The sequence below is a fragment of the Leptinotarsa decemlineata genome, unplaced genomic scaffold (genome assembly GCF_025532065.1).
Source record: "Leptinotarsa decemlineata unplaced genomic scaffold, Ldec_3_MD MMD2_tig00026328_RagTag_RagTag, whole genome shotgun sequence".
Classification (NCBI taxonomy): domain Eukaryota; kingdom Metazoa; phylum Arthropoda; class Insecta; order Coleoptera; family Chrysomelidae; genus Leptinotarsa; species Leptinotarsa decemlineata.
Window position 1 is genome coordinate 11,755,528 of NW_027412688.1, and position 20,026 is coordinate 11,775,553.

Below are 20,026 nucleotides of genomic sequence, written 5' to 3' on the forward strand. Positions count from 1 at the left end.
ACCTTTCGATTTGATCTCCACAAACTTTATTTGAAAAATATATCGGGACATGTTTCGATAACTCAGTTACTTTATCAAAAGTGATTTAAAAAAGAAAATGGAAAAAAAAATTCTCATTGTAGTTATTTTCTTCCTTCTCTTCCTTTTTGTTCAATCTCCCCTGAGAATATTCATTTCAAAATGTGAATGCTTGCTATATCACATGTCAAAATTTATTCCTAGTAAAATAAAAAAAAACAAGTTACTTCAACTCAAATACTAATCGGAATATCATTTATGTTCGAGAACAGAACGTGTTGAATTTGTTTACTGTGTTAAAACACTTGTTAGATAAAGAGTCATAATTCAATCCCGGCAAAATAAATACCGATACTGCCCCGAAGAAATAATGTACTTGTAGCCCTGCAGCAACAATTGTTCGGAAAACAGAGAGAGAAACCTCCACAACAATCCTACCGGACTAATGCGCGGCTAGTAAGGGCGCGCAGTAGTAGCGGGGTTGAATGGGGAGAGGGTGATTTCAACCCCAATATACGCGGCTCCCACCACCGCTACTGTTATATAAAAGCGAAGGCACACTAAGGGTGCGCTTTAAAACCACGAGGGCGACGTTTAGTTTAGTTTGTTCAGTTGTGCTGTCTCTTCTCTATTCTGTATCTTCGCTCTTTTCAGTCTTCCTGCTCTCCGTCTCCAAAAGTGCGTGTGCGTGAGTGTAACAACTGTCACGATGAAGTAACTGTGCCACGGATGACTAGATTCCGCTACTGGACGGAAAAAAATCTCTGGCGACATGCCTCGCTGTCTCATGGCAAAAAAATTCAAGGCCTATACTTGGCCGGAGAGGACATACCCACCTGAAGAAGAAGAGGAGGAAATTGATGTGGTTGGAGACTCGCCGAGCTCTTGCTGGGGCCGTCCAGCCCCACCGAGGGGGCTACAGCTCCCAGTCCGCCCCCTACTTCGCCACATGGGACTACCTTACTCTATAATGGTGAGTTATTTTTTATTTCCATATTTTCAATTTGTCATGCAAATTTCTGTTAATGGTTCAAACTGTATTGATATATCATGATAGAAAACGGCTTCCATAAAATTTTAATATAGGTTTTTTACAATAATTTCCATTTTCATACTTCACAATAAAACTCAAATACGTTAAAATGAATTCAATTGAAAATGCCTCGAAATAATATTAAAAAGCATATCACAAACACGCAACTCAATCTTCTATAATCTTTCTGTTGGAAAATATATTAAAATGAGTAATTTAATGGGAAAATTATTTTTTTGTTTCAGTTTTTCATTTTTTTAAATTGAAACGAGAATGGATGTGAAATTAATTGATTTTACTGAAATGTTGAGAGTTTGATAACCAGGTCCAAACTTCTTAAAATGGTAAACCTAAATTTGATCATACAGTGGAACGCCACTTTTCATAAAGGAGTATATTGGAAAATTACAAAAAAAAATTGTCAAAATTATAGCTACAAATGTTCCTTTACAATAAATTGTATTTACTATTTTCTCAGAACAGTTTATTTTTCTAGTTATGTCACTTCAAAACATTATATTTATGGTTTCTACCGACATCCTCTTTACTTTCCGAAAACTATACTCATTCAATGAAAAACCATCAACATTTACCTGTCGAGCAAATTTTTTCTCAATTGAGGTTGTAACAAATTTTTGTAATTCATTTCAATATTTTATTTAAGTCACTAAATTTATTTCTGTTTTGGAAAGTTTTTAATGAACTAAGAAAATGAAACAAATCTAATGAATTTGTTGTAGAACAAAAATACCTACCCATATTCAGTTTACTCATATTTAAAGTTGTTCACTTTGAAATGTTCAGTAAGTTTTACGTGAATATCACTGCTTGTAATTATTCCATAATTTTTTTCCGAGTAATTTTATTTCATATTCATAATGTCTATTATTCAAAAGAGGTTAGTTAATTTAATTTTGATTTGAATATTTCAAAATGCCTGATCTGTATGACGTCCAAGATATAAACTCTAAATTTCGGAAAGCATATATCTTAATCAACTTGATATTCTATTTAAAGCAACCAATAATTGTTATAGAAATTTTGTATCCTTCATTTGATAAAAACTCATATTGTTCAAATATTTCCAATTCTTTCACAAGTTTTGTTTTGTTATAATTTTATAAGCCCATTGGAAGATACCTATGTACTTTCAAATTCTAATTCAGCAAGTATTATGACAATATATTTTGAACACAATATTATTTGATAATGATAATTGTGAATTAAAAATTCACATTGAATTCATTGTTTCGTTGTGAACCGACTTTTCAACGTGTTTATTCAAAAAAATATTCTTCGCTTTATTTCTGCACAATCTTAAACATATTTTGACCTGGATTATTCAATGTATATTCAGAATTCTAGAATTTTCAATTGGAAATAACAGTTTTGAAATAGATGTATTATAGGTTACATCTGCTAGGAAAATTCAATCAACTCATTTTTTTCTCTTCGCGTGTTATTGTTGTTATCGACCTATATTTTTACGTAAAAAACAAATTTCATTTCGAAATAATCGACTTACAGTTTGAGCATTGATTGGCACTTTTTCTCCCATATCATCCCAGGTCATCGAAACTAGAAACTGCGAAAAAAAAATTCAGAATGTAAATCCACAACATTCACCTCTCCATAAGTTCTTACACGATAGGATCAGATACATATGACGAGTTTCAGACGGTAATGCTAGTTTGATTTGATCTATCTTTCACTAACTCTCATCACTAACTAAATTGCTACTCTCATCCACGAACATCACATTTTGTTTCTCAATATCTTCATCATTCACATGAAAAGTTAAACAGATATCATTCCTAGAAGACGCTATATGACAAAATAATTCGAGAGCATTCATAAAATATTCCTTTTTAAAGGATTTCGTTTATTCTGGAACTGGATGAAGGTTTTCGATTGAAATATGAAACTTTCTTGCATTTCTACTGGTTGGTACTATCAAAAACATTGTAACATCTGCTCCAAATAACAGAAAACTTCTGACATTTGTATATTGAAAATTATTTATACCATTTCAAAACTGAATGTAATTGAATTGAATTGAATTTTAATTTAAATAATTGAATATATTAGCCAAAACTTCAGTTTATATCCTACACATAATTATTGAAATACAAGCTGACCCGGTAAACGTTGTTATGTCATATAAATCATTTTTATAGTGTACTAAAGTTGATATCACATCATCAAAAATGCACCTAGCGGTATGAAGTATATGTTATAAGAATTCAGCGACTTGGATATTTCTCATTCTTCCAGAAGAATAAGCAGATAACTACAATATTTTGAAGAAAAGTGAAATGAAACTTTCTAAGTTTTTTATCACTTTTATTTGTAACTAACGTTACTACAGTTTGATCCTATAAGGACATTTTCAAACTTTATTGTATCCCCCCTTTTTTTGTATCAAGATGTAGTAGTAGAAAGCCAAAAACTTTCTTTCCCAAAAAAGTAACGTTTTTCTTTTTATTTTTTGAAAAATCTCCACTATTTACGGGTATACAGGGTGTTTATTAAACATTCCTTGGACTATTCTGATGGATGATTTCTGATAGGACGCGTTGTTTCGAAGAAACGGAGCGAAAACGAATTTCGATAATAACAATTTATCACCAAAAATCACCAATCAGTTTCAACCCATTCGACACATACAAATTATGACTTACGAGACATACTATTCTAATTGAATGTCTGTAGCCCTTTGTAGTAATCGGAATGTTGTTGACCGGTACCAACGGAATTGTTATTTTCAGTACATGATAGGTCCAGTATAGTACGCTTTACTTTTATTTCGGCTACGTTCATAATTTTGAAATTACCAAAATTATTATTGTCGATATTAGTTCCTTGTTTAATGAACACCCTGTTTATTGATGGAGTGGTGGAGGGCCTAAAATGTATTTTCCTAATAACTGGTTTATGCTGAAACATTCCTTTTCCAATAATTAATTTGATCAATCATGTTGACCCACATAAGAAGTCGCACTTCAAAATTTAAGACTTCGTTAAATGTCAGCCTACACTCAAGTTTCGACTTTAAAAGTTAGTCGTTCGCGAGCTCTTCACAGCTAATTAACGGAAAGCAAAATTTCAAGTCATTTATTATCTTCAACCAACTCCATGTTACAAAATATGATATTTAAAAAAAATATATATTCCATAGGGCAGTAAAAAGATCGTTTCGTTTCAAATCTCCGAATCACTAGAACAGTATTCGAAAAATAATAATGATTTTGATTCTTTTTCTAATTGAAAATATATTTTAGTTTCTTGGATTCTTATTTTCTGCATTTGTAGTAAGGACTAGAATAAACAAAACTGAATTACAAGACATAGTTATAGATTTTATGACAAATATAGGGAAATATGATGAATGTCACAACGAAAAATAATGAACACCACCTGTTTTGAATAACAGGTATTACACTACTCCTTCATCATACTACTACTTCCAACTGTTATTCAAACGATAACTTGATCTTATTATAAGGCACTTTTAGGGCTTAAGATACACTAGAAATGCGGAATTTACATTCAACAGTTTTATAAGTATCAAGTCTGTATGGAATATCGACAGGTTGGAATCAACTGATCGTGAGTTCAGAATCGATTCTGACGTCTTTGTGGTTTTGTGGTGGTTCAAAGCCACCAAGTCGAAATGGATATTTATTAAGAATATTTTTTTGCTGGAAATGAAAAAAAATTATTCGACTCAATTAAAGAAAACCGAGTTGTGGTAAACCAGATATTAGGTATACTGAATTTCCGTCTAGTTTAACATAAAATCAGTTTTTAGCTCAAAATTGATCAATACACTCTTGTAGTATTTGAAGATAACCGGCAGTCCCACATTCGATGTTAGAGGCAATATCTCACTTGGTGAACGATATTGGTGAATTTTTTGATTTTGTTGAACTTGTTGTTAATGGTTCTCTTTTTGGGTCATGCCTCTATCTCAATTGGATCAAAAGATAGAGGCTATTGAACTATTGAAGCAACATTAACTGGTTTTCCCGTATAATGGTACTGAAATGAAAATTCCTAATTCATTCAGAGTACATCTTCAAACAGGATGATTGATGATAATGAAGCCTCTATCTTTTAAACCAATTGAGATAAAGATATTGAATAGTACTGGAGTTATATTTCAAGTTCATCACAAATAAAGATATAATCCAAAATCAATACCGTGTAAGGAGTACTACCTAGACTAGATTGACTCTGCTGATAAAACCTACACAGCGTTTCCAAAATTAGTTGCTTTCTGGACTACCACTTGAATTTTTCGGCATTGGTTGTGATAGTGAGTGAAGTAAAAGATTCCATAGAGAAAATAGCATTTTTGCTGAAAATAATGAATTACTAAAACCAAAATTAATACAAAAGGGACTTTTAGAAACTTTTGTTTCATCTCATCATATCGTTGAAGAAGATATGTAAGAAGGAGTTTGCTACCTACCGAATTGGATATTTAATATCAATTTGTCCGTTGGGAAATTTTCCATCAAGATACTCAGATGCTGTTAGATGTTAGGAGCGTTTCCAACATTAGTTGCTGTCTGGTCTACCACTTGAATTGTTCCACATTGGTTGGGTTACGTTAAGTTTAGAAGTTTTTCGAGAAGAGCTTTCAACATTTCAGTTACTGTCATCAGTCCATGTTGATGACATTGAGAGCTTTATAATTATTGTACTTTTGTGTATTTTGTATGTCTTGGCAATTGTGCACCTGCAGTCATTCTGGTCTGAAACTATATTGTGATCTCTGAATAACCTGAGTTCTTCAAATCATTGGTTGACAAATTGTGGATAGATTTTTTCCATCGGTGATTAGTTCATTCTGAACCTCATTATGGCTGACTTGCTGTTTGTTTGAAGGTGGTTGACAATGTTTCGTGGTGTATTTCATCAGTTCGGACTTCCATTGTCTAATATAATATAAATTGATTTGAAAACCCTGAAAAAAATTAAAAAATTAATAAGATCAACCGAAAATAACAATTTTATTAAACAAAAAACTGAAACTACAAAGCAATAACATAAAAGCAACAACCAAACAAATAAAAAATTGAAATATTAATAGAAGCTGAAAAATAAAAAATTATCAACAAAAAATGAAAAATAATAATTAAAGGATTTCAAACCAAGTTATGTCGATTGTTAGTATCCACAATCGTCTTCGGATTGTGGATATTCCTCTGATATCTGATAATTTATAGGTCATTCGAGTGCTTTCACCTATCCCCTCTTCACTCTTTCCGCATAATTGTTTTTAGCAAGAGATGACCGTTTGGCGGCAATTGGTCTTTTTTCGTTTGATTAGAGGTTTCCATATGTTACGTATCTCTACGCTAGCTTGACTAATTGCGTTGTTGGACAACATATATGCGGCTTCTTTGATTTTTTTCTAAACCAGTGTTCCTCTTTGTGGATGATTTCAGCTTGAGCCCACTTGATGTTATGTTGATGAGTCCAGACATGCTCTCCTATTCCGGATTTGCTGGTTTCTCCTCGCTGTGTGTGTTTCCTGTGCTCAGCAATGCGAACTTTCAATGGCCTCTTAGTTTCACCGATGTATGATTCTCCGCACTCGCAGAGTAAATGCAATTCTTGGAATCGCAATCCGCGTTTGGTGGCCTGGTTTTCGTGAGGCTGCTACAAATAGTGGTCCCAGATCTGAAGCAGGTCCTGATGTTATACTTGGACCCAATCCTTCTTATCCTTTCCGATAATCCTCTGATGTAGGGAAGTACAAGTACTGGTTGTGGCGGCTTCTCTTCCTTGTGGAGTTCTTGCTCTCTTCTAGCTAAGGCCTGTTCTACCATCACTCTGGAGAAACCATTCCGTTGTAGGTCATATTTTTTTATTTTTATTTTTCAGCTTTTATTATTATTTCAATTTTTTTATTCATTTGGTTGTTGCTTGTATGTTATTGCTTTGTAGTTTCAGTTTTTTGGTTAATAAAATTGTTATTTTCAGCTAATTTCATTGATTTTTTTTTCAGGGTTTTCAAATCAATTCATATTATATAAGATAATGGTCCGAACTGATGAAATGACTTGTTGTTTCAATATATTGAAACCCTGCATACATCCAATTTATTTTGCTCTGCATAAAGGACGAAAATTAGTTTGTTTATAGTAAACTTGTCTATAGTCCCTACCGAGTCCATACTGCGTATGCAATAATTTGAATTTCTGACATTTTTAAAAGATTTTTCTAAATAGGTACGATGTCCACCCCAATATAAACCAAACAGTATACTTTCATTCATACTTTTTCTGACCAAAGAGATCATACACCAAATTGGTAGTTGAATGTAATTCAGTTCAGGCGACTATAAATAAAATAAAAAAGTCGTTTCTTGCTATTTACGGTTATCACACACTGATAATATACAACCCATAAAAGAAATGATCAATAAAAAAGTGCAGTTATGGTATTATCGATAAATACATTTTTACCGCGGATAATCACAAATGTGAGACCTCAATTTCTGTCGGATATATCGACAATTGTCCAATGAATTATTTCTGTTGATTGTGTAATTTTTTATTCATCTGGCGATTGTCGAATTTTTTTTATGAGGCCTATCGATTCGCGCCGTTGAGACTCAAATACAACTAGAAAGTGAAGGGTTGTGAATTATTGAGTGTGTTGGTGTTAATTTCGATTATGAATCTTCAATTATGGCTCGATGTGAAAATATTTTCCAGCACTTAACGACTGAGGCAATTATTTTCGGAATATTTTTCAGATAGTAATTGAATAGGTAACTACTTTCAATTTATTTACTTTAGTAATAACATTATGGGAGTATGACGGCTGGGAATTTATGCAGTTAGAATTTTTTATGGTCTATAGCTTTGACGTAGTTAATGATTTTTTCCGTTGTTTGTTCACATATCATTTAAGTTCTGATCGATATTAAAATGAGCCTCAATACTTTCACAATGATTTAAAAAAATCTCACTCGATGAACACGTTTGAATCCTTTTTTTTTTAGAAGTTACCTCAATTTCTCCATAGTCAGATTGGGTCTGCTTTCATGAGTGAAATCAGTTCGAATTGAAGAGGATATATTTTTAGAACAAACTGACAGCAATATGAGACCTCAATTTCTGGCGATTGTCGATTTTTTTTATGAGGCCTATCAATTTGCGTCGTTGAGGACTTCCTCGTATGTCGATCTATCTGCCTGGGGGCGATAATAGTTAACATACTTTCGTCTTGATGGTTCGAACTGGAACCTACTGCGTGAATCTATTGAAAACACTTTTCCAGCACCAGAACAGAAATACGGTCTCTTGACGCGGAATATATCAACGTACACTCGAAGTCACTTTTAAAAAAATATATCTCAGGTACAGACAGTGAAAATTCGAAATTTCAGAGATGTTAATTGTATGAAATCTAGCAACTGACGGATATATAAGTGGAGTTGAGTCTTTAGGTCGATTCAGCAACATCAGCATAAAATGGTGTCTGCCATGCTGGATAAGCTCTTTTCCCTCAAGGTGATTCAATGTATCTGGTATCTAGTATCTGTAGAGAAAGAGAGTAGAGAGGGTGAGTGTAGACTCACAGCACTTAGGCCACAAGTGACCCATCCTCCCGAAGAGTTGTCCTCCTAGGTCATCGTCCATTCTGTTCTTTCCAGGAAGGTGAACAGGTCACACTCTCTTTGGCAACCTTGAGATGTCTCATGGTGGTCTCCGCGAAGGTTTTGGAAGGTTCAGCGATATTACTGTCGTTGCGCGGCTTCTTCAACCTTCTTGGGGTTCCCTCCGTGGAGGTGCACAAGTGAGGGAGCTTTCCTGCAGGGGCAGCCGGTTCCTTGCATTTATTCAAGGCGGAGCTCTTGGTGCCAGCCGCAGGAAGTGCCCTTGCTGAAGGAGGTGATCTGCTATGTCCAGCCTCATTCCAAGCGGTAGATTGGTGTGCACATTTCTGTTGATTCTCAGACACCGCCTCAGATTGAGGTGAGCAGTTTTGTCCAGCCTCGGGATTGGATTTTGTTTTTGTGGCTTCTGTTATTTCATTCATGTGTGTTCCCCGAGTAGCAAGGGAAGAGTTGGTCATCCCTGTCAGAGCCCCGCATTACTAGAGGTAGGCTGATTACAATGAGGTTTCGCCCAGTTCCCTAAGGATATGCGTGACCGCATATCACCCTGCGGACATTCAGCTGTCGGCATGATTCCTTACACCTTAGCTTGGGTAGGCTGGTTCACGGTGGCATGTTTTGCGAAGGCTTTTGGGGGGTTTTAGTTCTACTCACCCTACTCATTTCTGCCACTGACCATGAGTCCGGCGATCTCGTCCTTAAGGCCACATTGGCTTCCCGGACAGGGCCTCTAGTCCGCTGACCGTTTTCCTATCCGTCCCCACCTGGGGACGCGCCCGATAGGTGGCCCAACCCACGGGGTGAAACGATGTAATTCCTCCCCTCACAGATTCAACTTCGGAGGATTACTGAGGAAATTGAACATTCTGCAACTCTATGGATTTCTGGAGGTGGATTGATGTCTCTAATTTTCTTGTATGACATAATGTAATGATTCGTTGAGTGAATTAGGCTTCATGGATCTAATTGTAGTTCCTGAAGGTTTTTTGAGTCCCGATAAAAATGTTTTGAGAGCTAAACTTTATTATACCCTCCATTTGAATTCTTTAGCGGCATCTGTAGTTTCATGAACGTTAACAAAACTACAAACCAAATTTAAGATATCAAGGCATCTATCGTAAACACTTTGAGCAATTTTATTATTAGATTGTCTCATCATTACAAGATCTCCATTAAGCCAAACTTCATCTCGTTATCAGAAAAATTTCTAGTAAGAATATCTTTCAAATCTTTCATTCTTTCGCACCTTGAATGTCAACTGAAGTTTTGGCATTGCCTTTCAATTAGGGAATAACGGAATTCGTCAAAAAAATATTTTGGAAGTTATTGGGGTTTGCACTGTCGTAAAACTGAGTTGAAATTGATTCGCTAACTGAAAGAATCTTGTGCGGTCATAGGGTCACCATCAAAATCAGGGGTGCAGTTGAGGTATTCTGCTCTAAATTGATTCATTATTATTGATTGATTATGTGGTGTGTTTATAGAATTGGTTGTATTTGTATGGATGGTGTGGTTAGAACTAGGATTTTAAAGTATAGGTGACTCAGTTGAAGGCGAATTATAATTCAAATTTCCAAGATTGTTAATTGAATCGCCAAAAGACATGAACAATTGTACTGACAAAAGTATGAAAGCGACTGTGTGCATGTTTCGTACTTATTCTTCTATAAGGTCAATGACTGTTTGAGCGGTTTTGTCTTTTCCAGGCCGTTGCTCCTTGCAAATTCGGGCTATGTTGGTCCCAAATTTCGATGAGACGCTCCTTGACAGGCTGAGTGCGGATCTGCGATAGACTGGGTGTTCTGGTAGTCGAGAAGCTACTCCGAAACAGAAAGTCAAAACAGCGATGCACGAAGTTGATATCACTTCGAAAATCAGTTAATCGTAGAAACGAAAATCGCACGAACGATTGGAAACAATTCCGATAATCCTACCGACTGCGCCAAATATATCAACGTACATACCATGTCACTTTTAAAAAAATATATCTTGAGTACAAACTATGAAAATTGGAAATTATAAATATGTTAACTGTATGAAATCTAGCAACTGACTGATATATAAGTGGAGTTGAGTATTTGGGTCGATTCAGTAACATCAGCATGAAATGGCGTCTTCGATACTGGATAAACTCTTCTCCCTTGAGGTTTTACGATGTAATTCGCGCGTTTCAGCAACTAAGTAGATCATAATGATCTCTTTTTAATTGTTGATTTTACAAAAAAAAAATGTTATTCTATATAGAAAATTCTGCATGGTCTTGAACCCGACATGCAACCATCAGAATTGATTTTTTTCAATTCATATACCTACGCGACTTCTCAAAAAATATGAATTTGAATCAAGAGTAAATTAGCTTTACTTTTGACAATATCAAAAATTCTTTTTGAGAAAAGTTGATCAGAACTGAAAACTTCATTCGAATATGCAATTAGATTAAATTGCGTGGAAAAAACATTATTTATTCTACAATAATAATACAAATTCAACTGTAGGTAAGTGAAATCTCGGATGCTCTGAAAAACAAATGATTTTTGATGTTTGACAGAGAACGTCAAATAAAATTTGTTCTCATGTCGGTAAAATTTTGTGTGAAAGAAAAAGTAGGAATAATGTTATAAAACTCTCGTAGGAGATAGTTATAAAACTTATCGTGAATCATTTTCCATGATATAGTGCATTATGAACAATGAAATTTGCCTTTCATTTCACTCACTAGTTCGAATACATAATTTAGGTTGCTTTTTTTTCGTTTATGAAATAATGAAGACGCTATCATTATTATGATTATTATATTATACTCAACAACAGAATTCCAGAAAATATATAAACCATACATCAGTAATGTGAATTATGGAAAAATCAAATCATATGTAGATATTGATAAAAAATTCACAACGTCAAAAACCTGTTGCAAGTGAGAAGATGAGGTTTTTTATGTGGTTTAAAAACGTCGACTACGAAGCCATTGGCCTTCTACTATTATTTTCTTTATAATTTGTTTTCTTAAAGTTTTGAGTACAGCCCTATGGCTTTCATACATTTTATAATTTCATCTGGATTTTCAATACGATCTTTCAGACGAAGTTAAATGTAATGTTATCTGCAATGGACAAACCTAAATTATCTCTGCGAAAAAAGCATCTTCGCTTCCAGCTGAAATTGATGAAGATACAATATCAATAATTTTGAAAGAAAACAATTTCCATTCGTATAAATTACAATATATCCATACCTGGAGACTACGATAGATAACTGAAATTGTGTTATCTCATCTAAGGAAAGCTAGAAGACGATCCTGTTTTGACTGGGAAAATATTTTTTTATGACGAAGCAGTGTCTTCTAAAAATGGCAGATGATGGACTGACTTCATTCCCACTTTACGATCAAAACTCGCAATCAATATTATTCTGAAACTAACGTTTGATACGGCATTCATAAGGATAAAAAATTGGCTTTTTTGTGGACAATCTATAACTTGTCAACGATATCTGATTTTTTTACAAAATCAGTTGCATGATTTTTTTCGACATGAACGGCAACAGGTGTGATACCAGCTAGATTGCACAGCATATCATAGAACGATGGAAGTAAGGCAATACCTTGGAAATATATTCAATGGAAAGTGAATTCATAGATATTCCGATATTTGTTGGACAGCTAAGTCCCCAGATTTATCCCCATTAGAGTTTTTCGTCTGGGGTCACGCAGAAAAAAAAAGTGCTACCCTACCATAGTTTATTGATGGCTCACTATGGAGGTATAGTTCATCTCCTGATGACGCATGATTGAATTTCTAGTGTATTGTGTTGGATTCATTTTGACTTTCATATGAATATCCATAGGACATTTCTGTTTTCATTCATTTCATTTTTGTTTTCTGTCCATTCGTGATTAAATGAATAATTATCAAGTTTTCAACTTACCGTGAGAAGTAAGTTTTATGGAAGAGAACTGATTCCAAAACTCTATTGGCTAATTCAATACCAAACTTGTACTTTTTATTTTACTTTAGAATGAGTTGCTATATGTTTTGACAACTTTCAGACTGAAAATTGAAAATGAAGAATTTGATGTATGAACCAGCAATTAGACTATTGCAGTTGTTCGCAAAAAAACTCTTTTCAGGGAATATCTTTTTTTCTCCCAGTTCCTGATAGAAAGCACCTTCTGTAACCTACATAAATGAATATACATTTGGGTAAAATCAAAGGGCAAAAAAGGATACAGAAAACTTTCATAAATGGACCATGAGGGAAAAGAAATAACTAACTTCTTCAACACGTCAGAAATCTTCTGAGACCAATTATAGGGCTACTCACTACATATTTAGAAGACAATTGAAGTATATAAAGGATACCCTATGTCCATCAAATACATCATGCTTCATGCGGAGGTGAATTACTGGATCACAGAGGGCCATAAATTATAAACAACTGGCTACCAACGGGACGGTAGCATGAGTGTGAACCTGCTTGATGAACCGGTCCAACCCGTTCTGGAAATCACACGTTTAATTGCAAGACCTCGTTAATACTCGCACAAGTTTCTAATCCTGAGGTTGTCGTTCATAACGGGTGACAGCCGCTTAACGGAAAAACAGACTTCAGCAGAATTTTCAACCCAAATTATGCTGAGAAGAATATGGCTTACATATAGTTGTATCTCGTACTTTTTATTTTACTTCAGAATGAGTTGCTATATGTTTTGACAACTTTCAGACTAAAATTTGAAAATAAAGAATTTGATGTATGGACCAGTAATTAGACTATTGCCGTTGTTCGCAAGAAAACTCTTTTCAGGGATTTTTTTTTCTCCCAGTTCCTGATAGAATGCACCTTTTGTAACCTACATAAATGAATATACATTCGGGTAAATCTAATTAGATCCGAGCTTGTTCAGAACACAGGAGGACAAACCCGTGCCGATTCAATTACTTACCTACATTAAAGTTTTCCCTATATAAGTTTGGAGTTGTCGAGAAAGTTCAACCTGCAGAAAATAACAATGTCAAATCCGACCAGATCTTTCCATCAAATGAGTATTTTTGGTAAAAAATGAAAAATGTTTGAAGAAGTCGGTAATTTCATTAAAATGTTGCTTCTCATTCGGGTTTAGTGGATTTCCATAGGAGATGGAATAGGATTTGTATAAATTTAATTTTCGTTTCGCAAAGAGATTCAAATGAAGCCTCTTGAAGGCAGTGACGTACGGGAATTTGAGAGACTTGAATGAGTGTCGACAGAATTGAAAATGCCATTTCCAGACATTCATAAATTTAAAAAATATGTTTGAAGATGGGTTCCAGAAATATTCTCATTTTTATTAAGCATTTCTTGATGCCTAGCATTTTCTTTTTTGGCTGTTGGAAGTCAGGAAGTTGTTCCAGCGCATTCTTGATATTACTGAATTATACAGAGTGGCCAAATTGGACACTTTTGAAGGTAAACTCCTGTTTTAAAACAAGATAGATGATAACTAATGAATGTGTCTGAGTGTCAAATTTTATGATAAACTTAATGGTGAAAATTTTTTGTCAAAAATCTGTTGTTTCTATAAAACATTTCCGATACAATTTTCTACGTAGAATTCCATGGTGTGAACACTCATTTTTTTCAAGTGAGATATCAATAGTTAATGATGGAAAACAATATTTTTCAATGGGACTACCTGTATATTCATGCATATTTCAATAGCATGAAATTATCTTTCCAAAAATGTAGCACGCTGGATATTTTTCTAGAGTCATCTTTGAAATACAGAGCTTCCAAGTTTTTTTCATGTAGACTTTGAAAGGCATATTTTGATGAAGTAGGCTTTGGTCGACGCGACGATAAAATAGAAAGACATTTTTCAGTAGTATTTAACAAATTTTGAGAAAGCTCTTCACAGCAGTAATTGAAACGCATAGTTTCAATAAAACTGATAACAGTTATAACTAATAAATGAAACTTCAACAAATAATAATAATAATAATAACGATAAAGAACAAACAATAGAGTATATTTTTCCAAAGAAGGTGTTCGAAATGTTTACCAGCTTTTCCCACACACTGATGACACCTTTTCTGAACGTTTTTGGTCGAATTAATTAGTTCAATTGGAGTGAGAGAAGCAAAACTTTGCATCACTGCCGCTTCCAATTCGTATCTAGAATTGGTCTGCATTTCTAGATTGATCTGTCAAAATTCACCATTGGTAAAAGTCAATAAGTGTTAGGTTCGGTGAACTGGCCGGCCAACAGTTGGCTATCCAATTATTACTAAAATTTGCAAAAAAATTGGTGACAATTGCAGTGTTGTGCGGAAAGCTCCGTCTTATGAGCTTCACTAGTGGCTATTCATCAACAAGAGGTTTGGTATTATGCCTTAAAATTCTTAAATACTTCTGAATTATGAGAGTATCATTATAAATGAACGGACCGATGAATCTACCCTTGAAAACATCTGCCCACACACTAAATCACTAAATCCAAATCTTCCTCGACTTCTCTGTGCCACAATAGAAAGAAGATTTTGGTGTACCCAAGCATAAGAATTATAGCGGTTGAAAATGCCGGCATTGCTTGTATGAGCTTTGTTTGGCCAAATTCAATTTGATGAAAAATCACGCACTTGGTTACAACTTTCCAGGACCAACAGACAAAAAGTTTCATACCAGATACCCTCCGAGTGCGGAGAATCATACATCGGCGAAACTAAGAGGCCATTGAAAGTTCGCATTGCCGAGACCAAGAAACACACACAGCGAGGAGAAATCAGCAAATCAGGAATAACAGACCATGTTTGGACTCATCAACATGACATCAAGTGGGCTCAAGCTGAAATCATCCACAAGGAGGAACACTGGCTTAGGATAAAATTCAGAGAAGCCGCATATATGTAGTCCAACAAGGCATTTGCCCAAAATAGCGTAGAGATACGCAACATATGGAAACCTCTAATCAAGCGGAACACGACCAACTGCCGCCAATCGGTCAGTTTCCGCGAAAACCAATGCAGCGGAATAAATCCCGTTATCACCCGGAGACGATAGTGGATACTAACAATCGAAACGTCGTGTAGTTCCTTGATTTGGAATCTTTCAATTTTTACTTTTCATTTCTTGTTAATAATTTTTTTAATTTTCATCTTGTGTTAATAGTTCAATTTCATTTTTATTTTTTGGTTGTTGTTTGTATTTCATTTCATTGTAATTTCAGTTTTTTTGCTTGATATACTTGTTATTTTTCAGCTAATCTTTTTAATTATTTTACAGATTCTTTTGACGATTTCAAATCAATTTATATCATATTAGACAATGGAAGTCCTAACTGATGAAATGCAATTGTTTGCTCCTTCTGATTTTTTCTTGGTTCGTATAAAGCAGCTTGTCGTATCCCATTTTTCATAATTTTTTTACTTCATTGTGAAAGTGTTTGAAAATTGAACAAAAACCACTAACCGAAGAGCATATTTACTGCTCAAATCAAAATTCGATAGCTAAAATAGTTTTCCATTAATAACTATTGATATCTCATTTGAAAAAATGAATTTTTTCAACTATTCAACTGAATACAGCTCGAGCTTCACTGTTTAAGAACTCTCTCATCTTGAGACCTGTGTTTATGTGGAATAAACTTCCATGTAAACACAAAATTTTCAACAGGAAAAAAGTTACAGCAACTTTCCGAAAATACACATTTTTAGAAAACATGCTCTAACTTAGAAACGATGATAGATATCGATATGCGACTCTCGCCTTTAAGATTGTCATAAAATTTGATCCTCAGACACAGTCATTAGTTTTGGTCTATGTAGTTTGAACACAGGAGAGAGTGTCCAATTTGGCCCACCCTGTAGACTAATTTAGGACTATTAAAATTCCGTTGATTAGACACTTACTGAATTCACCCAATACATGTTTTTTCTAGATGCAGGAGCAAAATTTCGAAATCTCCAGGATTTGTTATGAATATATTTGAAGTGACCTTATATGTTATACAGTGTCACCATTAAAGTGCACACCATATGGGAAACTTTTTTTTTGAAAAGTTTCAATGAAGTTTAACTTCGGCACTTGTTTGTGCTTCAAATTTAACTCAAAATGATGCGGCCAACTGCGACCCACTGACGTTCAGTGTTTGTCAAATTCAACTTTTTTTTTGAAAAAAATTGAAAAAGTGCATTTCTAGATCGAATTCAACAAGAAGTTACTTGAAAAGGTTGTGTCTACGGCAATTTTATATCCATATGCCAAATTTTATGCAACTAGGATGAAATTAACGTTTTGCTTAGTTTTGACAAATACCCCCTTTATTTTAAAAAACAAGTTCGTTTCATTGTCATCAATTCATGTATACATAACAAACTCATCATGGAGTTTAACTTTTCTGATAAATTTTTACTCACACGGACATTTTTAGAGAGAAATTAAAAATGTGCTATAAAAATTTTAACATGAATGGTGCAAAGTTTCAATCACTTTGATATTTTCTTAAACAAACGCCAGTACCTTCAATTTTGAAAAAGCAGACACAACTCAAAAACTGCAATAAGTATTAATAAAATTACTAGAGTTGAAACTACATTAAAATTTCAATATTCAGTATTTACAGATTATTTATAAACACTAACTAGGGCGGTAAGGATGCTTAATCACGTTGAATAAAAATTTTAAGTAGGTCTTGACAAACAAAATGCATGCTATGGTAGTGTCAAGTTGTTGATTTATTTGTCAAATTTTCAACAGTTATTGTTGCAATAATGTTGTCTATTCCGGAAAGAATAGAAATACTTTTAATATGTGGTGAGAATACACTATACCGGCAAGTAGCTAACATTTTTAATGAACGGCATCCGGGAAAAATGTTCAACATACTACTGTGTCAAGGATAATGTCGAAATTCAGAGGAACAGGATCCGTAGCAAATCAATTGAAGAAAAAGCACACTCCAAGTAAATATGATGAGGAGGCCCAACTTAACATTTGTTTAAAAGTTATTGAACACGGGCAAACGAGCATAACCGATATTATAAAAAATACCGATTACAAGAGAGGAAGTGTTAGAAAAATATTATTGAAGAAATAATGTTGGCCTCACAAGCCAAAATTTATTACCTCAATTTGTTATTGGCCTTACAAGCCAAAATTTATTAACACATTAAAAGAACGAGACTTTGATGTCCGTTTGGGGTTTCCATTCTGGTTTCAAAGAGAGAGAGAAGAAAATGTAAAGTCTCCGTATGAAATTTCATGGACAGATGAGGCAACGTTCTCTCCAAATGGAACGGTGAGTTCTCAAAATTGCCGATGGTGGGCCCAAGAAAATCCCAATTTCTCAGTTGAATGTGGTGATCAGTATTCTTTTAAAACTAATGTATGGTGTGGGATACTTAACGACCAAATAAATGGGCCATTTTTTTATCAGCCGTCGGTTGTCTCAACCTTTTAAATAATGAGGTTAGTGAAGTTTCAGATAATATGCCTTTAAATATTAAATACGACCTATGGTATCAGCTTGATGGCGCACCAATCCATCACACGGTTGCTGTAAAACAGTCCCTCCAACAAATGTTCAGAGGCAAAGTTATTGGACTTAACTGGGAACATTATTGGCCACCTGGATCACCCGACTTGACGCCTTTAGATTTTTTCTTATGTGGTTACCTGAAACAAAAAGTGTACCGAAGTCGACCATTTACTGACATACAACATCTCGAAAATACCATTCGCGAATGTTGTGCAAATATAAATCCTCGATTTATTAAAAATGCAGTTACAGATGTCAGTAGAAGGACCATAATTTGTATTGAACGTGGAGGACGACATACAGAAATGTAGGCTATAAGTGTTTGACAACCTCATTTAAATCAATAAGTAATTTTTTGTACCCATTTGTATTTTTTATAATATTATCGTTGTTTAAAATGTATAATAATAATAATAATTCTATCGAAACCATTTGCATTTTTTCTAGTTGCCTCTGCTTTTTCGAAATCAAAGGTTCGTTTAAGAAAATAGCCAAGTGATTGAAACTTTGCACCAGTCATGTTAAAATTTTTATAGCAAATTTTTAATTTCTCTCTAAAAATGTCCGTATGAGTAAAAATGTATCAGAAAAGTTAAACTCCATACATGAATTAATGACAATTAACCAAACTTGCTTTTTAAAATAAAGGGGATATCTGTCAAAAATAAGCAAAACGTCAACTTTATCCTAGTTGCATAAAATTTGACATATGGATATAAAATTGCCGTAGACACAACTTTTGAAAGTAACTTTTTGTTAAATTCGATCTAGAAATGCACTTTTTCAATTTTTTTCAAAAAAAGTTGAATTTGACAAACACTGAACGTCAGTGGGTCACAGTTGGCCGCATCATTTCAGGTCAAATTTAAAGCACAAACAAGTGCCGAAGTTAAACTTCATTGAAACTTTTCGAAAAAAAAGTTTCCCATATGGTGACACTGTATATAGACTATCAGAAGTGTTCTTTACAGAATGTTTCAACAATAGACTCATTCAACAAAAACACTGGATAATAGCCTAGCTTAATTTCGATGAAGCTTTCTGTAAAGTTTCAGAACACACAGAGCAGTGAAATTCATGTGTTCAAACGATTAGAAAAAAACTTTTTCTAAAGAAATTACGTTGTCGTGAAATTAACACAAAAAATTGAATCCTTTGTGTCAATAATATTTATTTCCAAAAAATAGTAGTGATCAAACTATAAAAATGAATTATACTTCCGTATACATGATTTCATAATATAGTTTCAATATGTTTTATGAAATTTTAATTTCACATGCGATCTATAATGAAGTCAATTAACGAGCATAAAATGAAAGCAATCAACAAGCAATTTAAACTTATTTAAGAAGTTCAAAAGCGCCCAAAATCGCTTTTTGAATATACCCTGCTTGTTGGATTTGATTTTGACAATTGATTCGTAAACGAGGTTAGAAACTATATATAGTTCTTTAATTTTTCAATTGATGAATCAAAAGTTCTATGAAAGTGTTTGAAACAATACCTTCCATTAATCTAGTATAACGTTAAGCCGAATTGAACAGCGTTAGCTTATGGAATAAAAGCTGCTGAAATATTTGAACACTATCACATATAGAAACTATGGAGAATATCTCATCGACGTTGAAATGAAGTCACAATATGTCAGTTTTTTCATTGCTCAAAAAAGACTTCTGATGTTGTCAGTCGAAGATATAGTTTCACCACAAATAACCAAAAATCAATTATTTATATAATGTTTAGACTGGTATGCTATGACGATTGATATATTTATATCTAGAAAACCGTTTCAAACACTTTCAAGGGTTAAATCAATATCGTTAGC

At 34.0% G+C, this 20,026-nt stretch overlaps 1 protein-coding gene across 1 annotated transcript in view; it reads left to right on the top strand.

Annotated features, from left to right (window-relative positions):
- Nucleotides 1–366: 366 nt before the first annotated feature.
- The window catches only part of LOC111507659 (uncharacterized), a 58,322-nt gene continuing 38,662 nt past the window's right edge, over nt 367–20,026 (top strand). The window contains 2 exon segments of the mRNA XM_023163002.2: nt 367–908; nt 911–991. Of these exon segments, the coding sequence (XP_023018770.2) occupies nt 791–908; nt 911–991 (199 nt within the window). The 5' untranslated portion in view covers nt 367–790.